The 22,024-nt window shown below is 44.7% G+C and overlaps 1 protein-coding gene across 1 annotated transcript in view; it reads right to left on the reverse strand.

Annotated features, from left to right (window-relative positions):
• The window catches only part of vwa8 (von Willebrand factor A domain containing 8), a 387,545-nt gene that overhangs the window by 263,050 nt on the left and 102,471 nt on the right, over nt 1-22,024 (reverse strand). The window contains exon 13 of the mRNA XM_067992504.1: nt 1,618-1,778. Coding sequence (XP_067848605.1) covers nt 1,618-1,778 — 161 coding nt within the window. The remainder of the gene's footprint in view (nt 1-1,617; nt 1,779-22,024) is intronic.

Here is a 22,024-nt window from a genome sequence, read left to right on the forward strand (position 1 = left end):
ACTGTTTTGATTTCTCTCATTCTTTTTCAGCTCAAATCTGTTACTCCGAGCAGATAGCTGCTTGGCACTCACAAGGAATGACAATCTCAGCCAATTCAAGTGTCAAGGGGGCTGTGCTCTCCTAAACTGGAAATAAATGGAAAAAATAAAAGCCTGAACATTAACAGAGAGTCACCTATATTGATTAGTTGGTTATAGTGATCACTTGGACTAACGGCCAAATCGATCCCTGTAACCAAATTCCACCGTGTTTTACTCTTCTTCTTTGGAACAATTTCAATAACCTGCAAAAAACACACAATGGAATGCTTCAGACTTGCTGCATATGACAGCCGGATTCATTTCTTAAGGAGGGTAACAGATGGCACAACATACAAGCTGGCAACCGGCTCCAGGAGCTCCAACAATGCCACTGGGACACCAGCCATTTTGAGATGTACGAGAGCAACCCAAGCATTGTTCCAACTTCCTGTGGCACCTGAATCTGTCCTCAAAGGTACTGTGCACTGGATCTGACCCTAACCAACATGTGGATAAATCCCTTCATGATCTCGCCCCTCCCTAACTCTGTAACCTCCTCCAGGCCTACAGCCCTCCGAGAACAGTGCTCTTCTGACTTTGGCCTCTTATATATCCTGCCCTCCCTTTGCCCCATCATTGGCAACTGTGCCTTCAGCCATGGTAGGATCAACGCTCTGAATTCCCTCACTAAATTTCTCCACCTCACTCTCCTCCTTTGAGATCTTTCTTAAAATCTACCTCCTTGACCAGGCTTTTAGTCAACCCTTCCTAACATCTCCTTTGAATCAGTGTCCATTTCTGTCTGATTACACTTCTGTGAAGCACATTTTTGTATGTTAAAGACACTATATGAATGCAAGTTGGTATTGTTTAAATGCAGTAGTGAGGAAACCTTCCACGGTCGGTAAATCTAAACTGCCTACCTCATGATGGTTCTACTCCCAAAACGCTAACCTGTCTTCTCTCGTTACAGATGTTGTGTATTTCCAGCATTTTCTGTTTTCAATTCAGAAAACACCCTGCTAAATGGATATCGCAGTAAAGACATACATATACAAACATATTTATTTTAACTTTTCACCCACAGACAGGAAGAAATCGTGTTTCACTTCATTTAAATCATGTTAGAACAGGCAAAGCTCTTTAGTGGTTAGATAACCATGACTGAGCTCACATTTACATCCCACTGACAGAAAATGTTTGGAAAAATCAGTTTGCACTTTCTCCTAACATCCAACAAACATCACTTATGAACAATACCAATGTGAAGCACTTCATAAATGTTCAAGACAATTACCATTTCACCACAGAACGGGCAGGGAGACAAGAGTGGAGCAACTAGGTCCATTTAAAGAGTTAGCACTAGCACAGGCATGAAGGGCCTCCTTCTGTAATGTAAATTCTAATTTAATAACAATACATTAAAACCAAAAACATAAAATGGTTGCTCCCAGAGAAGGAACATTGATTACTTTCTTGAACCAGCCTGGGATTTAACAAGTTCAAGAAGGGATGGTGCCCCCAGTGAGTGAAAGCAATTATTTAATTTCAAATAGTGTATAAAGAGACAATCAAACACTTATTTAGTTATGTTACCTCTGAAGAATTGCCAGTGTTCCAGGGTTGACGCGATGAATGCCATCAAGGACAATTAGCTTTCCTTCTAAGGCAGCAGTGACCAGAGGTGAGGGTCGCCAAGCAGTGTCACCATTGGGAAGAGTGTACCTCTGCTGAAGCAAATCTCTGGCAGTCATGTCCTATTACACAACGAGAAAAATGAGTGTCACACTGATGTTGGTCAACTCTTGGTTTGGTTTGATAGATCAGTGCTGTCCACTCTGTGGCCTTGAGCCCTGGCAATCTGACTTCGAAGCCCAGGCAGCACAATCATACTTGCGCTGATATTTCTTATTTGCTGGTTTGTTCTGTTTGAATTTTGTGTGGGATTTAGCACTGTTATCTCATTGATGGATAAATCCTAAATCAAAACACCAAGATCTATTAGTATTACAAACCTGTGATATATACAAACTAATGGGAACATGGATTAAACTTCCAATGGGGTTCCAAGTCACCATGGTACATACTTAAGTGAATCATGTGGGCAAAAGCTTAGACAATTCTCAGATAGATTACCGAATCAGATCTTATCATTCTTTGAATAATAGGCATCCATCACACATTATAGGGACTTGGCCAAGCTTGACTAAGGAACCCAAATGCTAAACACCCCTTCAAAGATTTGTAATGTGACATAATGGTGGGCAGGCGATAATATGACCTCTGGTTCTCACCTTGTCGAAGTCCCTAGGACCTGTGTAAAAGTGTCTATTTATTTAATCTCAACCAACTTCACCCTAAAATCCCTGTCCAAAACAAATCAAAGATGACACGGTTTGAGGGAATGGTTGGGAGGGGTTGCCTATTGTTTGAAGAATGAAGAAGATCCCACAAGGTATGCAATTTATCTGGTCACTCTGGCATTTATCATACACCATACGGGCCATGCTAAGTGATACCAATTTAGGAGGGAGGGAGGCCACCCTCGCTGAGGAGCTTCTACTATGAGAGTTATGCCAAAAATGTTTAGTAACATTAGTGAAATATAAACAGCAGTAACATTTGCTTTACCAGACACTTTGATGGAAATGGAATGAAGCAACACGCAGCAAAGGTCTTTATCTGAACCAAGGCATTCCAACCTTCCAGGTGGTAGAAGTGAAGAATACAATCGGCTAGCCATTGCTATCTGCTGCAGAGTCACTGAGCTGCCTCAGGTTTTCTTGCCACATAACTGCCTTGATCTCCTGAACTCTCTTTGGTGAACGTAAAATCGAAAGCACTCTGAGCATCTTTTCAGGGCAATTTACAGTCCCTGCAATTGTGCAAACCTGAGATAAACTAAACCCGCCCAATGTGCTTAATGATGAGTCATACGGCTTGGATGGCCTTTTATGCATATATTCGGCACGTGCATATTCATCCATTTCAAGGATGGCCCAGGATTGCATCCTGAGTACTGAGCTTGCTACATTGGGCACAACCTGGGGGATAATTGCAGAACCTGCTGCTGGGGAACTGCTGTGGAATGTGGGTGTATCTTATACATTCATTTGAACTTAACAACATCTTGCATTTATATAGTGTCTTTAACGTAGTAAAATGTCCCAAGGCGCTTAAGGGGACAATGTGACCACTGCAAAATATCTTGATGTTCGCGCCATTTCATATCACCCTGTCTTCAGAATTCTCCTCCTCCTTCTTCAAAATGTATGGAATTGCAGTGAATCTCCCAAAGAGGAAGCTTGCAGAGTTATCCCTAAATCAGTATCTTCCTGCCTCAAAGCAATGGCCTCCCTCAGGAATCAGTTCTAGCTGCACTCTTTTTTAATCTGTACATAAGCCACCTGCCTACACCCACATTGTGGAAATTCATCTCTGCTGGTGACAGTGCCTTTGCTACTCAAGCTGGTGACTTTTCCACCCTCAAAACCACACTCACGAATGAAAAGAAAAAGACCTGCACTCATACAGTGCCTTTTACGACCTCAGGACATCCCAAAGTGCTTCACAGCCAATGAAGTACTTTTGAAGTGTAGTCACTGTTGTAATGTAGGAAACACGGCAGCCAATTTGCGCACAGCAAGATCCCACAAACAGCAATGAGATAATGACCAGATAATCTGTTTTAGTGATGTTGGTTGAGGAATAAATATTGACCAGGACACCAGGGAGAACTCCCCTGCTCTTCTTTGAAATAGTGCCATGGGATCTTTTACATCCACCCGAGAGGGCAATCGGGGCCTCGGTTTAACATCTCATCCGAAAGACGGCACCTCCGACAGTGCAGCACTCCCTCAATGATATGAACCTTATGGCAGGTACTGCCTGAAATAGGGTCTTCAACCAAGAACCACAAAGAAAATGTGCTCCGTCTTTCTCTTGCACAATGTTAGTCACTATCCTCCTAAATAGTCAACTTCCTAATTATGATGCTTACCTTGTTACTTGGTCGTCACCCTTGACTGGTAACTAATCTACATAAACCATCAACGAACTCTGCTGAGAAAGTGAAACCTGGGATAACCTACTCGTCAAACTTGCCGGCTCTGCCTGCGGGGCAAACTGTATGCTCATCTCCTCTCGCACTCTGCTATGCAGTTGCAGAATCTTGCGTTCCTGTTCTGGGCTTGCTTACAGCACAATAAGCCGTGTCAGGCACATTGCACCCGACTCCCCTCCCATGGTTACCAGTGCTCTGCAAAATAGATTCTCAGCTTCGAAGTCCAGATGCAGTGGCAAAGTTGGTGAACAGACTTTGTGACAAAATCATGTTGCCAATTCAACAACAACTTGCATTTATATCACGCCTTTAATGTAGAAAACATTCCAAAGCGCTTCACAGGAGCGTTAACAAACAAAATTTAACACTGAGCCTCAGAAGGAGGTATTAGGACAGATGGTCAAAGAGGTAGGTTTTAAGAAGTGTCTTAAAGGAGGGGAGAGGGGTAGAGAGGCAGAAAGGTTCAGGGAGGGAATTCCAGAGCGTAGGGCCGAGACAGGTGAAGGCACAGCCGCCAATGAGGGATGAAAATCGGAGGTGAACAAGAGGCAAGAATTGGAAGAGCGCAGAGATTCTGGAGGGTTGTAGGGCTGGAGGTTAGAGAGATAGGGAGGGGCGTGGCCATGGAAGGATTTGAAAACAAGGATGAGAATTTTAAAATCGAGGCGTTACTGGACTGGGAGCCAACGTAGGTCAGCAAGCACAGGGGCGATGGGTGAACGGGATTTGGTGCGATTTAGGATACAGGCAGCAGAGTTTTGGATGATTTCACTCTGATTTGTTCTATCCACTTCTCCTAGAGACACCAATATGGTCAACCTTTCCTGATTCCTTTGACTTTTCATTACTAGCTTGCTGCCATCAGATGCTCCTATAAATCACCATATCATCTCCGAACCAGGATTCAACTGGACAGGCACAGTGGGCCTCAAATCTTCACCTACGGGGCTCTCGTGACGACGACAAATGTCCTCGTGACAAATACATGGCGTCCCACATCGTTGAATCACGCCCATTAACTATCAGGTGGCCTACACACTTTGCATGCTGGTGATGACAACGCTCTCAGATGACTGGAATTATGTACTGAGCCTGCAAATGCTAAATAAATAACATGGGTAAGTATAGGAGCAAAGGAATCAGCTTGACCAACAACTTGCAGACCAACAGAATTAACTTTGTTCCCTCCAGGCTGCTGCAAGTGGACTGAAGAAAAAGCTTTTAAATAGGAGTAGGAGAAGAAGAAGAAAAAAAGGAAAAAAGGGAGACAGAGCGTTTTACAGTCAATTAAGTACTTTTGAAGTGTAGTCACTGTTGTAATGTAGGAAACGCAGCCAATTTGCACGCAGCAAGATCCACAAACAGTAATGTGATAATGACTGGATAATCTGTTTTAGTGATGTTGGTGAGGGATAAATATTGGCCAGGACACTGGGGAGAACTCCCCTGCTCTTCTTCGAAATAGTGCCATGGGATCTTTTACGTCCACCTGCCAGGGCAGACAAGGCCTCGGTTTAATGTCTCATCCGAAAGACGGCACCTCCGACAGTGCAGCACTCCCTCAGTACTGCACTGGAGTGTCAGCCTAGATTTTGTGCTCAAGTCTCTACAGAGGGATTTGAAACCACAACCTTTTGACCCAGAGGCAAGCCACAGCTAACACATATGTATGAAGTTGCCATGGTATTAGTGAAATGAAGCATTGCGGGTGGTTCTCAAATTACTGGGAAATGAATGGGAAGACTTCAGTGCGGATGTGTCTACAGATCTAAAGCTACCAGCACAGCTCCTCAGTTCTTTGCATCCTATAGCATTGTATTAATTTTGCTCAAATTTTGCTCCACACCTGTAGTATTGTGTGCAGTTTTGATCTCCTTACCTAAGGAAGGATATACTTGCCATAGAGGGAGTGTAGCGAAGGTTCACCAGACTGATTCCTGGGATGGCAGGACTGTCATATGAGGAGAGATTGGGTCGACTTGACCTGTATTCACACGATTTTAGAAGAATGAAAGGGGATCTTATTGAAACATAAAATTCTGACAGGGCTAGACAGACTGGATGCAGGGAGGATGTTTCCCCTGGCTGGGGGGTCCAGAACGAGGGGTCACAGTCTCAGGATACGGGGTAGGATATTTAGGACTGAGATGAGGAGGTAAATTTCTTCACTCAGAGGGTGGTGAACCTGTGGAATTCTCTACCACAGAAGGCTGTGGAGGCCAAATCACTGAATATATTTAAGAAGGAGCTGGATAGATTTCTCGACACAAAAGGCATCAAGTGATATGGGGAGAGAGCGGGAATATGGTGTTGAGATAGACGATCAGCCATGATCATATTGAATGGTGGAGCAGGCTCGTAGGGCTGAATAGCCTACTCCTGCTCCTATTTTCTATGTTTCTAAATCTGCCAAGAGTGGACTGATAAAAAGTTCTTCACCTAACCTTTTGCAGCTTTCTCAGTGGCGCACATTGTATAAATGAAGTATGGAATGCTCCCTGTATACACTTTTTATATTTGTTCTTGGGGTGTGGGCAACACTGACAAGGCAGTTATTTATTGTCCATCCCTTACAGCATTAACAGTCAACCACATGTAATGGATGCATAGAGCACCAGGGTGCATTTCCAGGAGACTACAAATAAGGATGGCCGCTTAGCACTAGCCAAGCATTATATAAAACTGATCTATCAAAAAGGGGTACAAGTTCAGTGTGTTGATAGGGAAGCCCGGTCCTATGAGGAGGAATGTATTTCCATTAGTGGATAATATCAACAATATGTTGAATCTTCAATAATCAGCTGCAGACTCTCTTAACATACACCCCTGTGGGTGGCGGAGCGGGCCCAGGGGCTGAGTGGCCGGGTCCTGCTCCTACTTCTTGTGTTCTTTAGATATGAGGTTAGGATCAGATCAGCCATGATCTTATTGAATGGCGGAGCAGGCTCGAGGGGCCGATTGGCCTGCTCCTGCTCCTATTTCTTATGTTCTTATGTTCTTACAAGGGTGGTCCAACTCCAAGAAGTACTTTTCGCCAATGTGCCAACCTATGTAGTTCAGATCTACCCTTGCCAGCTGTTACAAGTTCCTTAACAGTGAAAAACAACTCCTGGATAATAAATAGAGGAGATTCTGAATAAACACCTGAGTAGCCGCAACCATTTCAGTTATGGCCCAAAAATTACCATCTGCCTTTTTTAGGCCAAAAAAGCTACTTGATGTCTGGAATTATGTCAACGAGGCAAGGAAATTAGAACTATGGCAGGGCGAGCCCCTGTCACAGCACTCCAACATTAACCATCAAATCACGATCCCTCCAGTCTTTGGTTCAGCAATCATTAGGAAGGAGAATCAGTGCTCTGCAGAGGCCCAGGAGCTCATCAGCAATGCATGAATTGCCTACCATTCCCGCTCAACAAGATTTCCACAGCCACTGCCAAACTACCAGACTGCTAGGCTGAATGAAACCCTCATCCGAATCCTGCATTGCTCCAGGTATTCCTGCAAATTCTTTACACCTCCGCTCAAAAGGTGCAGGGAATCCTGAGGAATAATGGAAGCAAGGTCATTTCTTTCATTTTGCAGGACATTTTCCACATGCTCAAGGGAGCTTCTTCCCTGGGTCTGTCACAATGTTCTCTTACTGGGCAGACTGGGATTTTCAGCAGTAGCTGCTTCACTGTCATCTGAAACCTTAGAGTTGTTCACCTCAGGTGAGAAAAACTAATGGTGTCTCTGCCTAAAATGTTGTTGCCGTTAAGAACGAACAAATTCATCTGAAAAGTCAAGTTCAAGCTGATAAAACAGCTGCAGAATATATACGTCCATATCTGTTTGTCATACAATGATGCTTTCACACTGACTGAACAACCTGCATTTATATAGCGCCTTTAAGCCAAGAAGGTTGCAAGACGCTTCAGAAACAGTTGTGAACAAAACAGATGGCAAGTCAGAGGAAGAGATTAGTAGGGGTGACCAGAAGCATGGTGAAAGAGGTGGGACTTGGAGATTTTCAAGCACTCGAGGTTTAATGTGCAGTGAGTAAATTACCAGTTCAGGGTAAGGTTTGGTATAACATCAACAGACAATATTCACAAATTCCTCATCATCATTGACTTCCAGTTGACTGCAGCAACTACCAATCCTTTTGTTCAATAACCGGTTCGTCCAAGCTCTCCCAAAAGATCTAATGAAAATTTCAGCCGACCAAGTTCAAAGTGTATCATTTCTTATTAAGTAATAGGTGTTTTAGAGCCTTTAGGGGAGCTGAGAATTGGGAGTAAGAAAGGATATTGAGAAATAAAATTACAGATAATGTGAAGCTTTTTAAGAATAGTGAAATGGAGGGGAAAGGTTACAAAAGCTCATTCAAACCCAAAATGAGCAGAACTTTACTCAATCTTCTTATATATTAGAAAATAACAAATAAGCTCATGATCCAGATAAACTGGCTCTATCTGACCTGCAGAAATTCCAAAGATGAGGATCCTGTAGCAAATTTGAACTTTTTTTTTTAAGGATTTAGGATGGAAATTTTCAATTTGGTAAGGCCTTTAAAAGTTACTAAAACTGGAGGTGAGTTCTGCTGGAGCAGGAGAGGGGGCTGCCGTGAGTCTTTCTAAATAGTTGCAGATCAGTCAGTCAGGCCCTCCCCCTCAGCATTTCATCCTGCCATGGCTTGAAGCCTGGCCCTGCTCTATATTTGCACAACCCCGACTTTCTTCCCATCCTGCAGTCTCAACAAAGGGATAAATAGAAGACAAGTATGAAATAATGAAGAGGGAAATAGTAGAGAGATTAAAAAAAAGAGGGGAGACATAGAGAGAGAGAGAGAGAGAGAGAGAGAGACTGAAGGGAGGAGAGCCCGAATGACTCAGACTAATATTTTTCAGACTAAAAATACAGTACAGTCATTCCCCACCGCTTACAGCGGACGGGTTCGTGAAATATTGTTTTGTTTGTGTTTATTGTCAAGGATATCATGTGAGCAAGCCGTAAGGCAACATGGGCTGAAAAACCATAAAAACACATTTTCGCTCTATAGCTTCAGGATTTTGGTCCAGCAAAATTACCACCCCAAATTGATACAATATATGCGACTTTTGCATTATAAATAAATATCCAGTTAGGCTAATCTTCTAACGAAATTTCAGCATCAAGCTGATGATATTCCCGATCCCACAGTATCCTCAAGTATATTACTTGGCATGACAACACAAAGTATGAAAAAATGGTATTTGAGATTGTTGCCAAGGAAACAAACAACCTTCAGTGCAAATACAGAAACAATGGCGCTTTTTAGGTCACAACAACTTCAAAATGAATTCAGCACCAACATCCAAGGCCAGAAATCAGTCTGACGTCACCATGTCTCACTGGTTTCCTCTTCAGACTGATCTAAAAACAGAAGTCTTAAAATAGCACAGCAAAACTGAAGTATTGAAACTCCCTGTTCCTGTCATACTCTGCCACCATGTTGAAAAGATCTTTCCTTTGGCTTCTATGTTAATTTAGGTTATTAACCTATTTCTTTCTTCATGAACCTTCTATTGAAACTGATCATTGACACTAAATAGCTCTTCAACATATATTTTGTGAAGCAGTATTCAAAAATAGAAATTGCCACTCATTATTCCAAGCAAAAGGCAATTTTTCAGCTGCTCCTTCCCTTTAATGTTTCAAACATCGAAGCACAGAAATTGCTGCTGCCGATGGCGGACAAATCTTAGCACGTAATAACATTCGCTGTTTGCGACTTTACCAGAGGCATTAACCCCACCTTAAGTATTGGCCAGACTTCCACCACAATGGCAGCGAGGGATGACATATGGACACTTAAAGCGTTTGTCCGCTAATATCACAAGTGGTCATTCCTGACATTTTCAGCATTCTTTCTTCAAACTTATTGGCCCCAATATTAACGGAAAGGCAGGTTCCGAGCCTTGGTGGGGGGAGAGGGGGGTAAGGGGCGTAGGCAAAACCAGGTAGAACACTTAGCGGGTCGGAATGTCCAATTTTAACTTGATTGGCTAATTACATTTTTCCTTCCGGGTTTCGCATCTCCAAGCTGCGACAGCGGGCGTGATTCGCACCCGCGTGATAGGATCTCAAATCGACTATTTGAAAGGCCAATGCAGAAATGGAATTTGGAGGAGCTCGGAGGTTTTGGAGGGAGATGGTGAGAGTTAGTCAACATGGATTCAGGTCAAGCAGGGCCAGCACCCAGATTTAACGATGCTTCCCTTGACATACTGCTGGGTGCAGTCAGGAACAGGAGGGAGATAATTTTACCCAGCAATGAGAGGAAGAAATCTGTTGCTCTCACCAAGAAGGTGTGGTTGGAGGTGGCTCAGGAAGTGAGCAGCAGGTGCATTGTGCCCCGATCTTGCATGCAGTGCAGGAAGCGGTTTAATGACCTAACCAGGTCAGGGAAAGAGAGCACAGTTGCTGATTCACCTACATCCTGTGGTGTACAACAATCCTCTTCTCACTCTGTCTTGCCAAGCCTACTCCAATATATCACTCCTCGCACCCGCTTAAGTTTCAACAGCACCTATCCTTCACTTTCTATGCACTTCCTTACCTCCCCACTGAACAATGAGAAGCCCGAGTATGGTGGTTGTCAAGATTGTTATTTTTCCAGGACTAATTCATATCCGTTTCCTCTGTCTTCCAGGGCCTTCACGCTTTGAGCAACAGTCTGTGGACATGCCTGATGACAATTCTTCAGAGAACCTCATTCCTTTTGAGGGTGCTTCGTCACAGGACGTACATCCATGCACCACCGCAAATACTCGCACTTAGGTGGGTCCTGTTAGACAGTTAGTTGGGGGAAGTGATGTGGCGCTGGCCCAGGAGAGGGATGATGGCGAAAGGGGAAATGGAAGTGGGGACTCCACCCAAAGCGTTCACACTTTTCACCAGTTGCTAGCCCCCCCCCCCACCCCAACCAGTACCTGACGTGCTGCCTCCTCTCCTGATGACTGAGTTTGCCCCTGCACAGGTGCAGTTGGAACAGTCTTTGGCGGGGCCCTCACAGGCTCCAAAGCCCAGAGGTCGTAGGTGGAGAGCATCTCAGCAGTCAGGGCAGGGATCTGAGTAGCCTGCCTCTACCTCTGCTGAGGCCACAGGGGATGCACCACGTAGAAGCGGTAAGAAGTGTAAGAGAAAGCTATTGTAATTCGCCAAGGGTATGCACATGGGTGTTTGAAAAAATGTTATGTTGTTAAGTTTCCTTTTTTTATATCAGTGCATAAAATTTAATGATTTGCACCACTCCCCCATCTTGCCCATTATTGTGTCCTGAATGCCAACTCACCCTTTCAGTTGCTCCTACAATGTGGAGATGCCGGTGATGGACTGGGGTGGACAAATGTAAGGAATCTTACAACACCAGGTTATAGTCCAACAAATTTATTTTAAAATCACAAGCTTTCGGAGATTATCTCCTTCGTCAGATAAATGAATGAAAAGGTTCTCAAATCGCATATCTTATACGATGTTGGGACAGCATCACACCAATCAAAAGGTGTCGTTGTTATTCAAACAGGCCAGTCACGGAGAACAGCACGTCCCAGTACACTCGATATACATTGTGTCTTTTACACAGGCAGGCAGAAAGAAACTCAAAATGGCAGAGAGAGAGAGAGAGAATTTTAAAAAACATATACATTTTTTCCCCCTTTTTGCTGGTGGGGTTACGTGTAGCGTGACATGAACCCAAGATCCCGGTTGAGGCCGTCCTCATGGGTGCGGAACTTGGCTATCAACTTCTGCTCGACGATTTTGCGTTGTCGTGTGTCTCGAACAAGGCACAGGTCAGGAGTGTGATGGAATACTCTCCACTTGCCTGGATTAGTGCAGCTCCAACAACACTCAAGAAGCTCGACACCATCCAGGACAAAGCAGCCGGCTTCATTGGTACCCCATCCACCACCCTAAACATTCACTCCCTTCACTATCGGCGCACTGTGGCTGCAGTGTGTACCATCCACAGGATGCACTGCAGCAACTCGCCAAGGCTTCTTCGACAGCACCTCCCAAACCCTCGACCTCTACCACCTAGAAGGACAAGAGCAGCAGGCACATGGGAACACCACCACCTGCACGTTCCCCTCCAAGTCACACAACATCCCGACTTGGAAATATATCGCCGTTCCTTCATCGTCGCTGGGTCAAAATCCTGGAACTCCCTTCCTAACAGCACTGTGGGAGAACCTTCACCACACGGGCTGCAGCAGTTCAAGAAGGCGGCTCACCACCACCTTCTCAAGGGCAATTAGGGATGGGCAATAAAGTGCTGGCCTTGCCAGCGACGTCCACATCCCATGAACGAATAAAACAAAATACATGATGGGACCCATTGGGCGATGTGCAATGGGTGTATGCTTGGTTGAAGGACTGTTTGGTGCAACGCAGTAAAGGAGTTGGTGGGAGCAGGCCGATGGTTTTCATTTTTTTTTCAGTGTCAGTCTGTGAGCAAGGGCAACTGCGTACAGTTCTGGTCCCCTTATTTAAGGAGAGACATACTTGTGTTGGAGGCAGTTCACAGAAGGTTCACTAGGTTGATTCCGGGTACGGAAGGGTTGTCTTATGAGGAAAGATTGAACCCATTGGAGTTTAGAAGAATGAGAGGAGATCTGATTGAAACATACAAGATTCTGAGGGGACTCGATAGGGTAGATGCTGAGAGGATGTTACCCCTCAGGGGGGAATCTAAAACTAGGGGGTATCGTCTCAGAATAAATGGTCGCCCGTTTAAGACGGAAATGAGGAGGAATTTCTTCTCCCAGAGGGTCGTGAATCTTTGGAATTCTTTACCCCAAAAAGCTGTGGAGGCTGAGTCATTGAATACATTCAAGGCTGAGTTAGACAAATTTTTGATCAGCAAGGGAGTCAAAGGATATGGGGAAAAGGCGGGAAAGTGGAGTTGAGGTAAAAATCAGATCAGCCATGATCTCATTAAATGGCGGAGCAGGGCTCGAGGGGCCGAATGGCCTACTCCTGCTCCTCTCTCTTATGGCCTTATGGTCAGTTACCAGCTGAACCTTCGAGCTCTTAGGGCATCCCTGGCATCACGGGCAGCAGTGTACGCAGCTGGTCTGGCGATGGGTGCCCCATCTTCATATTGCTCATTGTCCTCCTCCTCCTTTTCTCCTCTTCTTCAATGTGCTCGTCATCAGAAGATGATTGACGAGCGCCTTCGCTGTCCTCCACCTCCAATCCTCTCTGCTGCTCAATGTTGTACAGGACGCAACACACCACTATGATTCTGGACACCCTCGCTGGCGAGTACTGAAGGTCGTCTCCAGACCTATCCAGGCACCTGAAGCACATCTTCAACATGCGGATGGCTTCCTCAATGATACAACTGGTGGTCATGTGGTTCTCGTTGTAGCCCACTTGCACCTCATTGGTGGGGTTCCTCACAGGTGTCATGAGCCAAGTTTGAAGGAGATATCCCTTGCCTCCAATGAGCCAGTCCTTAAGTCTGTCTCCTGGTAGGAAGACATCTGGAATGTTGGACTGCCACAGTATAAAAGCATCATGATAGCTGCCAGGGAATCCGGCGCACACCTGCATGAATCTCTTCTTGTAGTTGCACATCAGCTGTGCATTGCTGGAGTGAAATCCCTTGCGGTTGATTAAAAACCCCTGGTTCACGTGGTGGTCCTCGGATTGCCACGCGTGTGCAATTGACTGCACCCTGCACCGGTGGGAAGCCAGCCAGAGAGGCAAAACCGACTGCCCTCTCATTCTGTGTACTGTTGTCACGGGGAAAGTTCACATAAGTGGACGCGCTGGCAAACAACCCATCTGTTACCTGCCTCATACATTTATGTGCAGCAGACTGAGAAACCCTCGAGATATCTCTGGTGGCACGTCGGAAGGAGCCAGAGGCAAAGGAATTGAGAGGCAATGGTGACTTTTACAGGGAAGGGCAATGTGTGGCCACCAGGTCCAGATGGGAGCAGCTCTTCTTGAAGGAGGCTGCAGATGTTTACGACCAGCTGCCGACTCAATCAGAGCCTGCGGAAGCACTGCTTTTCAGATAGCCAGATGAAATGTATCCCAGGCTGTTAAAAGCAAGGGAGGAAATAGTGGAGGCTCTGACCATCATTTTCCAATTCTCTCTGGCTACAAAAGTGGTGCCGGAGGAGTAGAGGACTGCTAACATTGTGCCATTGTTTAAAAAGGGAGAAAGGGATAGACCGAGTAATTGCAGGCCAGTCAGCCTAACCTCAGTGGTGGGCAAATTATTGGAAACAATTCTGAGGGACAGTATTAATCTTAATTAAGAAAGGCACAGATTAATCAAGGACAGTCAGCTTGGATTTGTTACGGGAAGGTCGTGTCTGACTAATTTGATTTAATTTTTTGAGGTGGTAACAAGGACGGTAGCACCTTTGATGTAGTCTACATGGATTTTAGCAAGGTTTTTGATCAGGTACCAGATGGCAGACTGGTCAGGAAATTAAGAGTTAACATTTCAGGTCGAAGATCTTTCGTCAGAACTGTAAGATGTTAAAGAGTTAAAGTTTTTAAGCAAATACAGAACCAAGGAAAGGGGGGGGAGGGGAGGAAAGAACAAAACGGAAGGTCTGTGATAGGGTAGAGGGCAAGAGTGATTAAATGACAAAAGGGATTATGGTGCAAGGCAAGGAGGGAGGTTAAGGGACAGGTTAAGAAACAAAAGATTGGTCGAGAGTAGCTATAAATGGCAACAGCAGGACCATTACCAGCACTTGCTTTCCAAAAAAATGGGAGCAACGGTTATGACCTGAAGTTACTGAAATCAGCGTTGAGTCCGGAAGGCTGTAAAGTACCTAAATGAAAGATGAGGTGTTGTTCCTCGAGCTTACATTGAGCTTCACTGGAACAGTGTAAGAGGCCGAGGACAGAGAGGTCAGAGTGGGAGTGGGACGGGGAATTAAAACGACAAGTAACCGGCAGGTCAGGGTCATGCTTGCGGACTGAGCGGAGGTGTTCAGCAAAGCGATCACCCAATCTGCATTTAGTCTCCCCAATGTAGAGGAGACCGCATCGTGAGCAGCGAATACAGTATAGAAAATAGAAAGAAGTAAACCCCTGTTTCACCTGGAAGGGGTGTTTGTGGCCCTGGACAGTGGGAAGGGAGGAGGTGAAAGGGACAGGTATCTCCTGTGCTTGCGGGGAGGAGAGCGGGTGTTGGGAGTGAGGGAAGAAAGGACCAGGGTGTCGCGGAGGGAGCAGTCCTCGGAAAGCTGAAAGGGGAGGAGAGTGGAAGATGGTTTGGTAATGGGATCACGCCGGAGGTGGCAGAAATGTCGGAGGATGATACATTGAATGTGGAGGCTGGTGAGGTGGAAGATGAGGACAAGGGGGACGCTATCATGGTTCTGGGAGGGAAGGGAAGGAGTGAGGGCAGAAATGCGGGAAATAGGATGGACACGGTCGAGGGCCCTGTCAACTACAGTGGAGGGGAATCCTTGGTTGAGGAGAAAGGAAGACATATCGAAAGCATTGGTGTGGAAGGTGGAATCGTAAGAACAGATGCGACCGAGAAGGGGAAGATGTTAAAGAGTTAAAATTTTTTGGAGTTAAAGTTTTTTGGATGCCAAAGAGTTAAAGTGGTCAGGAAAGTAAAAGCCCAAAGGATCCAAGGGAAAGTAGCAAGTAGGATCCAAAATTGGCTCAGTGGCAGGAAGCAAAGGGTAACGGTCAACGGGTGTTTTTGTGACTGCAAGGCTGTTTCCAGTGGGGTTCCGCAAGGCTCAGTAATTGGTCCCTTGCTTTTTGTGGTATATATCAATGATTTAGATTTAAATGTAGGAGGCATGATTAAGAAGTTTGCAGATGATACAAAAATTGACTGTGTGGTTGATAGTGAGGAAGAAAGCTGTAGACTGCAGGAAGATATCAATAGACTGGTGAGGTGGGCAGAAAAGTGGCAAATGGAATTCAATCTGGAGAAATGTGAGGTAATGCATTTGGGGAGGGCAAACAAAGCAAGGGAATACACAATAAATGGGAGGATACTGAGAGATGTAGTGGAAGTGAGGGACCTTGGAGTGCATGTCCACAGATCCCTGAAGGTTGCAGGACAGGTAGATAAGGTGGTTAAGCAGGCATACAGGATGCTTTCCTTTATTAGACGAGGCATAGGATATAACAGCAGGGAGGTTATGCTGGAACTGTATAAAATAGTAGTTAGGCCATAGCTTGAGTACTGCGTACAGTTCTGGTCACCACATTACAGGAAAGATATGATTGCACTGGAGAGGGTACAGACAAGATTTACGAGAATGTTGCCAGAACTGGAGAATTTTAACTATGAGGAAAGATTGGATAGGCTGGGGTTGTTTTCTTTGGAACAGAGGAGGCTGAGGGGAGATTTAATTGAGGTATATAAAATTATGAGGAGCCTAGGTAGAATGGATAGGGAGGACCTATTTCCTTAAGCAGAGAGATCAATATCCAGGGGGCATAGATTTAAAGTAATTGGTAAAAGGATTAGAGGGGAGCTGAGGAGAATTTTTTTCACCAGAGTGGGGTGGGGGTCTGGAACTCACTGCTTGAAAGGGTGGTAGAAGCAGAAACCCTCAACTCATTTATAAAGTACTTGGATATGCATTTGAAGTGTCGTAACCTACAAGGCAAAGGAATTAAGAGCTGGAAAGTGGGATTAGGCTGGATAGCTCTTTTTTAGCCAGCACAGACACGAGTGGCCGAATGACCTCTTTCCGGCCGTAAATTTCTATGATTCTGTATCACGTGGTGTAGACCTTCTCACGTGGGTAGTGCCTCCTGCGACCTCAGCCCCTCTGCTGTTCTCGACTCTGCTCTCCTCCCTGCCGTTCTCCAGGTCTGCGTTCTGCACCTCTCTCTTGTGCACTTGCAGATCCCACCACAGCACGACATTGCTGCCGTGGTTGGTGATTGTCTTCCTCCTCCGACGTCCTATCGAAAACATTCATGGCGCCTCCATCCCGTGTAGTCTGTTTGAAAGCCTCCATACTTGTGAAACATGTGTATTTGTTTCATGCAATTGATTTCATGCAATATGTATTTGATGCAAAGAGGCTTCAAGGCGATTTAGACAAGTTGAGTGAGTGGGCAAATACATGGCAGATGTAGTAAAATGTGGATAAATGTGAAGTTATCCACTTTGGAAGGAAAAACAGAAAGGCAGAGTGTCCTTGTAAACCAGTCACTGAAAGCAAACATGGAGGTGCAGCAAGAGTTAGGAAGGCAAATGGAATGTTGGCCTTCAATGCAAGAGGATTTGAGTATAGGAGCAAGGATGTCTCACTGCAGTTATAGAGGGCCTCGGTGAGACTACACCTGGAGTATTGTGTGCAGTTTTGGTCTCCTTACCTAAGAAATGATATACTTGCCATAGAGGGAGTGCAGCAAAGGTTCACCAGACTGATTCCTGGGATGGCAGGACTGTCGTATGAGGAGAGATTGGGTCGACTTGACCTGTATTCACTCGAGTTTATCTCATTGAAACATATAAAACTCTGATAGGCCTAGACAGACTGGATGCAGGGAGGATGTTTCCCCTGGCTGGGGGTCCAGAACGAGGGGTCACAGTTTCAGGATACGGGGTAGGACATTTAGGACTGAGATGAGGAGAAATTTCTTCACTCAGAGGGTGGTGAACCTGTGGAATTCTCTACCACAGAAGGCTGTGGAGGCCAAGTCACTGAATACATTTAAGAAGGAGCTAGATAGATTTCTAGACACAAAAGGCATCAAGGAGTATGGGGAGAGAGCGGGAATATGGTATTGAGATAGAGGATCAGCCATGATCATATTGAATGGCAGAGCAGGCTCGAAGGGCAGAATGGCCTACTCCTGCTCCTATTTTCTATGTTTCTATGTATGATCACAAGAACTCTCTGATTAACGTTTGCCAAAGGGAACTGAGATAGCAGCTGTAAGCACTGAACTTTTATTCACATTGGGCAATCAGAACTTTAAACGCCCGTTTCACTGGCGAGTTTCCCAAGCCCCGGGAAACCCGCGCCGGAGGTGTTAAATTGAAATCCCTGTTGAAATCTCTTCAAATGCGCCTCATTAGCATGTGCTAATCATTGACCTGCATGTGATAATGAGCGACCCGCCTCCGGCAAGCAAGTTACTCGCATGCAGCCAAACGCGCCTCCATTAAAAACAGAAGTGGTGGTGGGTTTGAGAATTTTACAATTTTAACCTTCCCACCCGACTCCAACCCAACCGTCCTTGGGGGTTAAAATTCCCTCCATTATTTCAGCTAGCCACAAATACAATTCGCAATATCTTTCTAAATCCTATAAATACAATTAGTCTGGTTAGGTTTGCTATTAACCCTTAAATTGCTTTTGGTTTTTATGAAAGATTCAATTTCTCAAACCATGGTTGTTCTGCACTTCGTAGTGCTATCCTATTTACTCTTTCCTCGTTTCCTGTTCACCTATATTTTGTTCTCTCCACATCTCCTCTCCTGAGGGCATTGACTGCTACTGGAATAAAGTTCCACAGGCAGCTGGTGCCCATCGGTAACTCACTCAAATGGCTCTTCTTTACATCCGAGCTTAGACAGTGAGTCATTCGGCCTCAGGTGGTATCACAGATGTGCCTGATCTTGTCCTCACCCAACATGTCCGCACACATTTTGCAGCTGGGATGACTGAATGGCAATCAGGAATGGGAATGCTGCCTCCTCAATGACCCCTCCTTAACCCTGGACACAGTTGCCAATTGTAGTACCCTTAATGTCACCACAGCTAACTCAGCACAGATCGGTAATCAAACCAGAGATTTTCTGGTGTGTACAGCTGAATTATACACCTCTTCCCACGACCCAATATCACTCTCCCCAAACAAAATTCCGCTGGTTTCTTCCCTCCAGCCCATTTCTTAACCATTCCGAGGTTTTATGTTGAATCTTCACCATGCTATGGTTAAGTAGCAGCCTTTCATTCAATATTTTTGGAGTCTAATTACATTTGGAATGCAAGTTCCTCAAAATGTCAGAGGTTGACTAGGCAGTGTAATAAATTGGATAGCCAGGTGGTGAAGGATAGAATACCAGAGCCTGGTCTTCAGTTGCTTCCAAGCCTTTATTCATCCATTAGAGATGAGATCCCCATTACCCACTCCACAACCTGGATAGGTTCTCATATAAATGGATACAAGAGAGTCCCCAAATGATACGCAGCACCTGAAACAATTAACACTAACTGATATAAATCACATGGATGCAATTAACAGGCAAGACTTTCCCCTTCTGTATTCCTGCCAGTTGCTATTTACTAGATTATCATAAAGGAAAGCGCAATTGATTTCATTATTTTACCTCAAGTTAACACATGTCTGTTTTATCACCTTTTTTGAATGTGGATACCATGATAGCCTGTTTCCAATCTGTGGTAGCTCTCCAGCTTACACTGACTACCTCATCAGCCCCTCACAAATGTCCTCCCTTCTCTCAGTACCTTTGGATAAATACTTTTTATTCCTGGAGATTTTTTTTGTTTTAAGCCCTTTTAGCACCTCTGTCTAACGTTAATATTGAAGTCATTAATCTTACTTTAGATTATCACTAAATATACGGAGCATCTTAGGAACATATAGGAAGATAGGAACAGGAGTAGGCCATTCAGCCCCTCGTGCCTGCTCTGCCATTTGATAAGATCATGGCTGATCTGTGATCTAACTCTATATACCCGCCTTTGGCCCATATCCCTTAATACCTTTGGTTGCCAAAAAGCTATCTATCTCACATTTAAATTTAGCAATTGAGCTAGCATCAAATGCCGTTTGCGGAAGAGAGTTCCAAACTTCTACCACCCTTTGTGTGTAGAAATGTTTTCTAATCTCACTCTTGAAAGGTCTGGCTCTAATTTTTAGACTGTGCCCCCTACTCCTAGAATCCCCAACCAGCGGAAATAGTTTCTCTCTATCCACCCTATCTGTTCCCCTTAATATCTTATAAACTTATATAGAGTGTACAGCTCAGAAGCAGGCCATTTGACCCAATGGGTCTATGCCATTGTTTATGCTCCACACAAGCCTCTTCCCACCCCTCTTCATCTAACCCTATCAGCATATCCTTCTTTTTCTTTCTCCCTCATGTACTTATCTAGCTTCCCCTTAAATCTATGCTATTCGTTCCACATTCTCGCCATTCTTTGGATAAAGAAGTTTCTCCTGAATTCCCTATTAGATTTATTGGTGACTATCTTATATTTATGACCCCTAGTTTTTGTCTCTCCCACAAGTGGAAACATCATCTCTACATATTTGGTGTGTATATAGCTCTACATATTCTATCTAAGATGCTCCACATATTTGGTGTTAATCCCCTGTGAAGACCTTGAGGAAGTGATCGGCTAACTATCTTACGTTCATCCTCACCTTCAGCCCCGTTAGCATCCTTTTGGATGCTCACCTCTTCTCTTACCTCTGCTTACCTTCATAATACTGAAAAAAAAATGTTCCTTTATTACAATTGCTCATGCAACTATAAACTGTCTTTCCATTAGCTGTACCAGTCTAGCCCCAGCACAATGACATTCACTTCATTTCCTATCTTTTTCCTATTTCGATCATGAATCCTGACTTTTGTGACCTACGTCTCAGCTGTGACTCAGTGTGTAGCACGCTTGTCTCAAGTCAGACGGATGTGAGTTCAAGCCCCACTCCAGAGGCTTGAGCGCATAATCTAGGCTGATACTTCAGTAGTATTGAGGGAGTGCTGCACTGTCAGAGGTGCCGTCGTTCAGATGAGACATTAAACCAAGGTCCCCTCTGTCTTCTCAAGTGAACGTAAAAGATCCCAGGGCAATATTCAAAGAAGAGCGGGGTGAGTTCTCCCCTGGCCAATGTTTATCTCTCAACCAACTAATCACTAAAACAAATGATCTGGTCATTATCACATTGCTGTTTGTGGGGCCTTGCTGTGCACAAATTGGCTGCTGTGTTTCCTAATTTGGTACTTTATGGACTGTAAAAGCGCATTGGGATGTCCTGAGGTCGTGAATGGTGCTATATAAATGCAAGTCTTTCTTTTATCTTCATTAAGCGAATCTCTTACAGCTTTCGCCTCAGGTGTTGCCACATGATCATAGCTACTGATGGTTTAAAGAACGGCAGCTCAACATTCCTGGTTACAGGTTTTTCAGATGAGCTAGAGTAGGGGATAAAAAAGGAGGGAGGGGTGGCAATGTTGGTTAAAGAAACAATTACAGCTGTGAGGAGGGATGATACGTTAGAAGGATCATCAAATGAGGCCATATGAGTGGAACTGAAAAACAAAAATGAGGCAATCACACGGCTGGAAGTGAACTATAGACCCTCAAACAGTCAGAGGGAGATAGAAGAGCAAATATGTAGGCAAATTTCTGAGAAGTGCAATAACAGTAGGGCAGTGATAGTAGAGGATTTCAATTACCCTAATATTAACTGGGATAGTATCAGTAAAAGCTACAGAGGGCGCAGAATTCTTAAATTGCATTCAGGAGAACTTTTTTAGCCAGTACGTAACAAGCCCAACAAGAGAGGGGGCAGTTCTGGACTTACTTTTAGGGAATGAAGCTGGGCAGGTGGAAGGGGTATCAGTGGGAGAGCATTTTGCTGGTAGTGATCATAATTCAGTTAGATTTAGCATAGTAATGGAAAAGGACAAAGATAGATCAGGAGTAAAAGTTCTCAATTGGGGAAGGGCCAACTTTACTCAGCTGAGATGTGATTTGGCAAAAGTGGACTGGAAACAACTACTCGAAGGTATATCAGTGTCAGAATAGTGGGAGGCATTTGAAGGAGGAGATAGTGAGGGTTCAGAGTAAATATGCTCCCACAAAGAAATAGGGCATGACTCCCAAATCTAAAGCCCCCTGGGTGTCAAGGAGCATACAGGGTAAGATAAGGCAAAAAAGAGAAGCTTATGTCAGACACCGAGAACTCAATACTACA

Source organism: Heptranchias perlo, chromosome 11 (assembly GCF_035084215.1).
Source record: "Heptranchias perlo isolate sHepPer1 chromosome 11, sHepPer1.hap1, whole genome shotgun sequence".
Lineage (NCBI taxonomy): Eukaryota > Metazoa > Chordata > Chondrichthyes > Hexanchiformes > Hexanchidae > Heptranchias > Heptranchias perlo.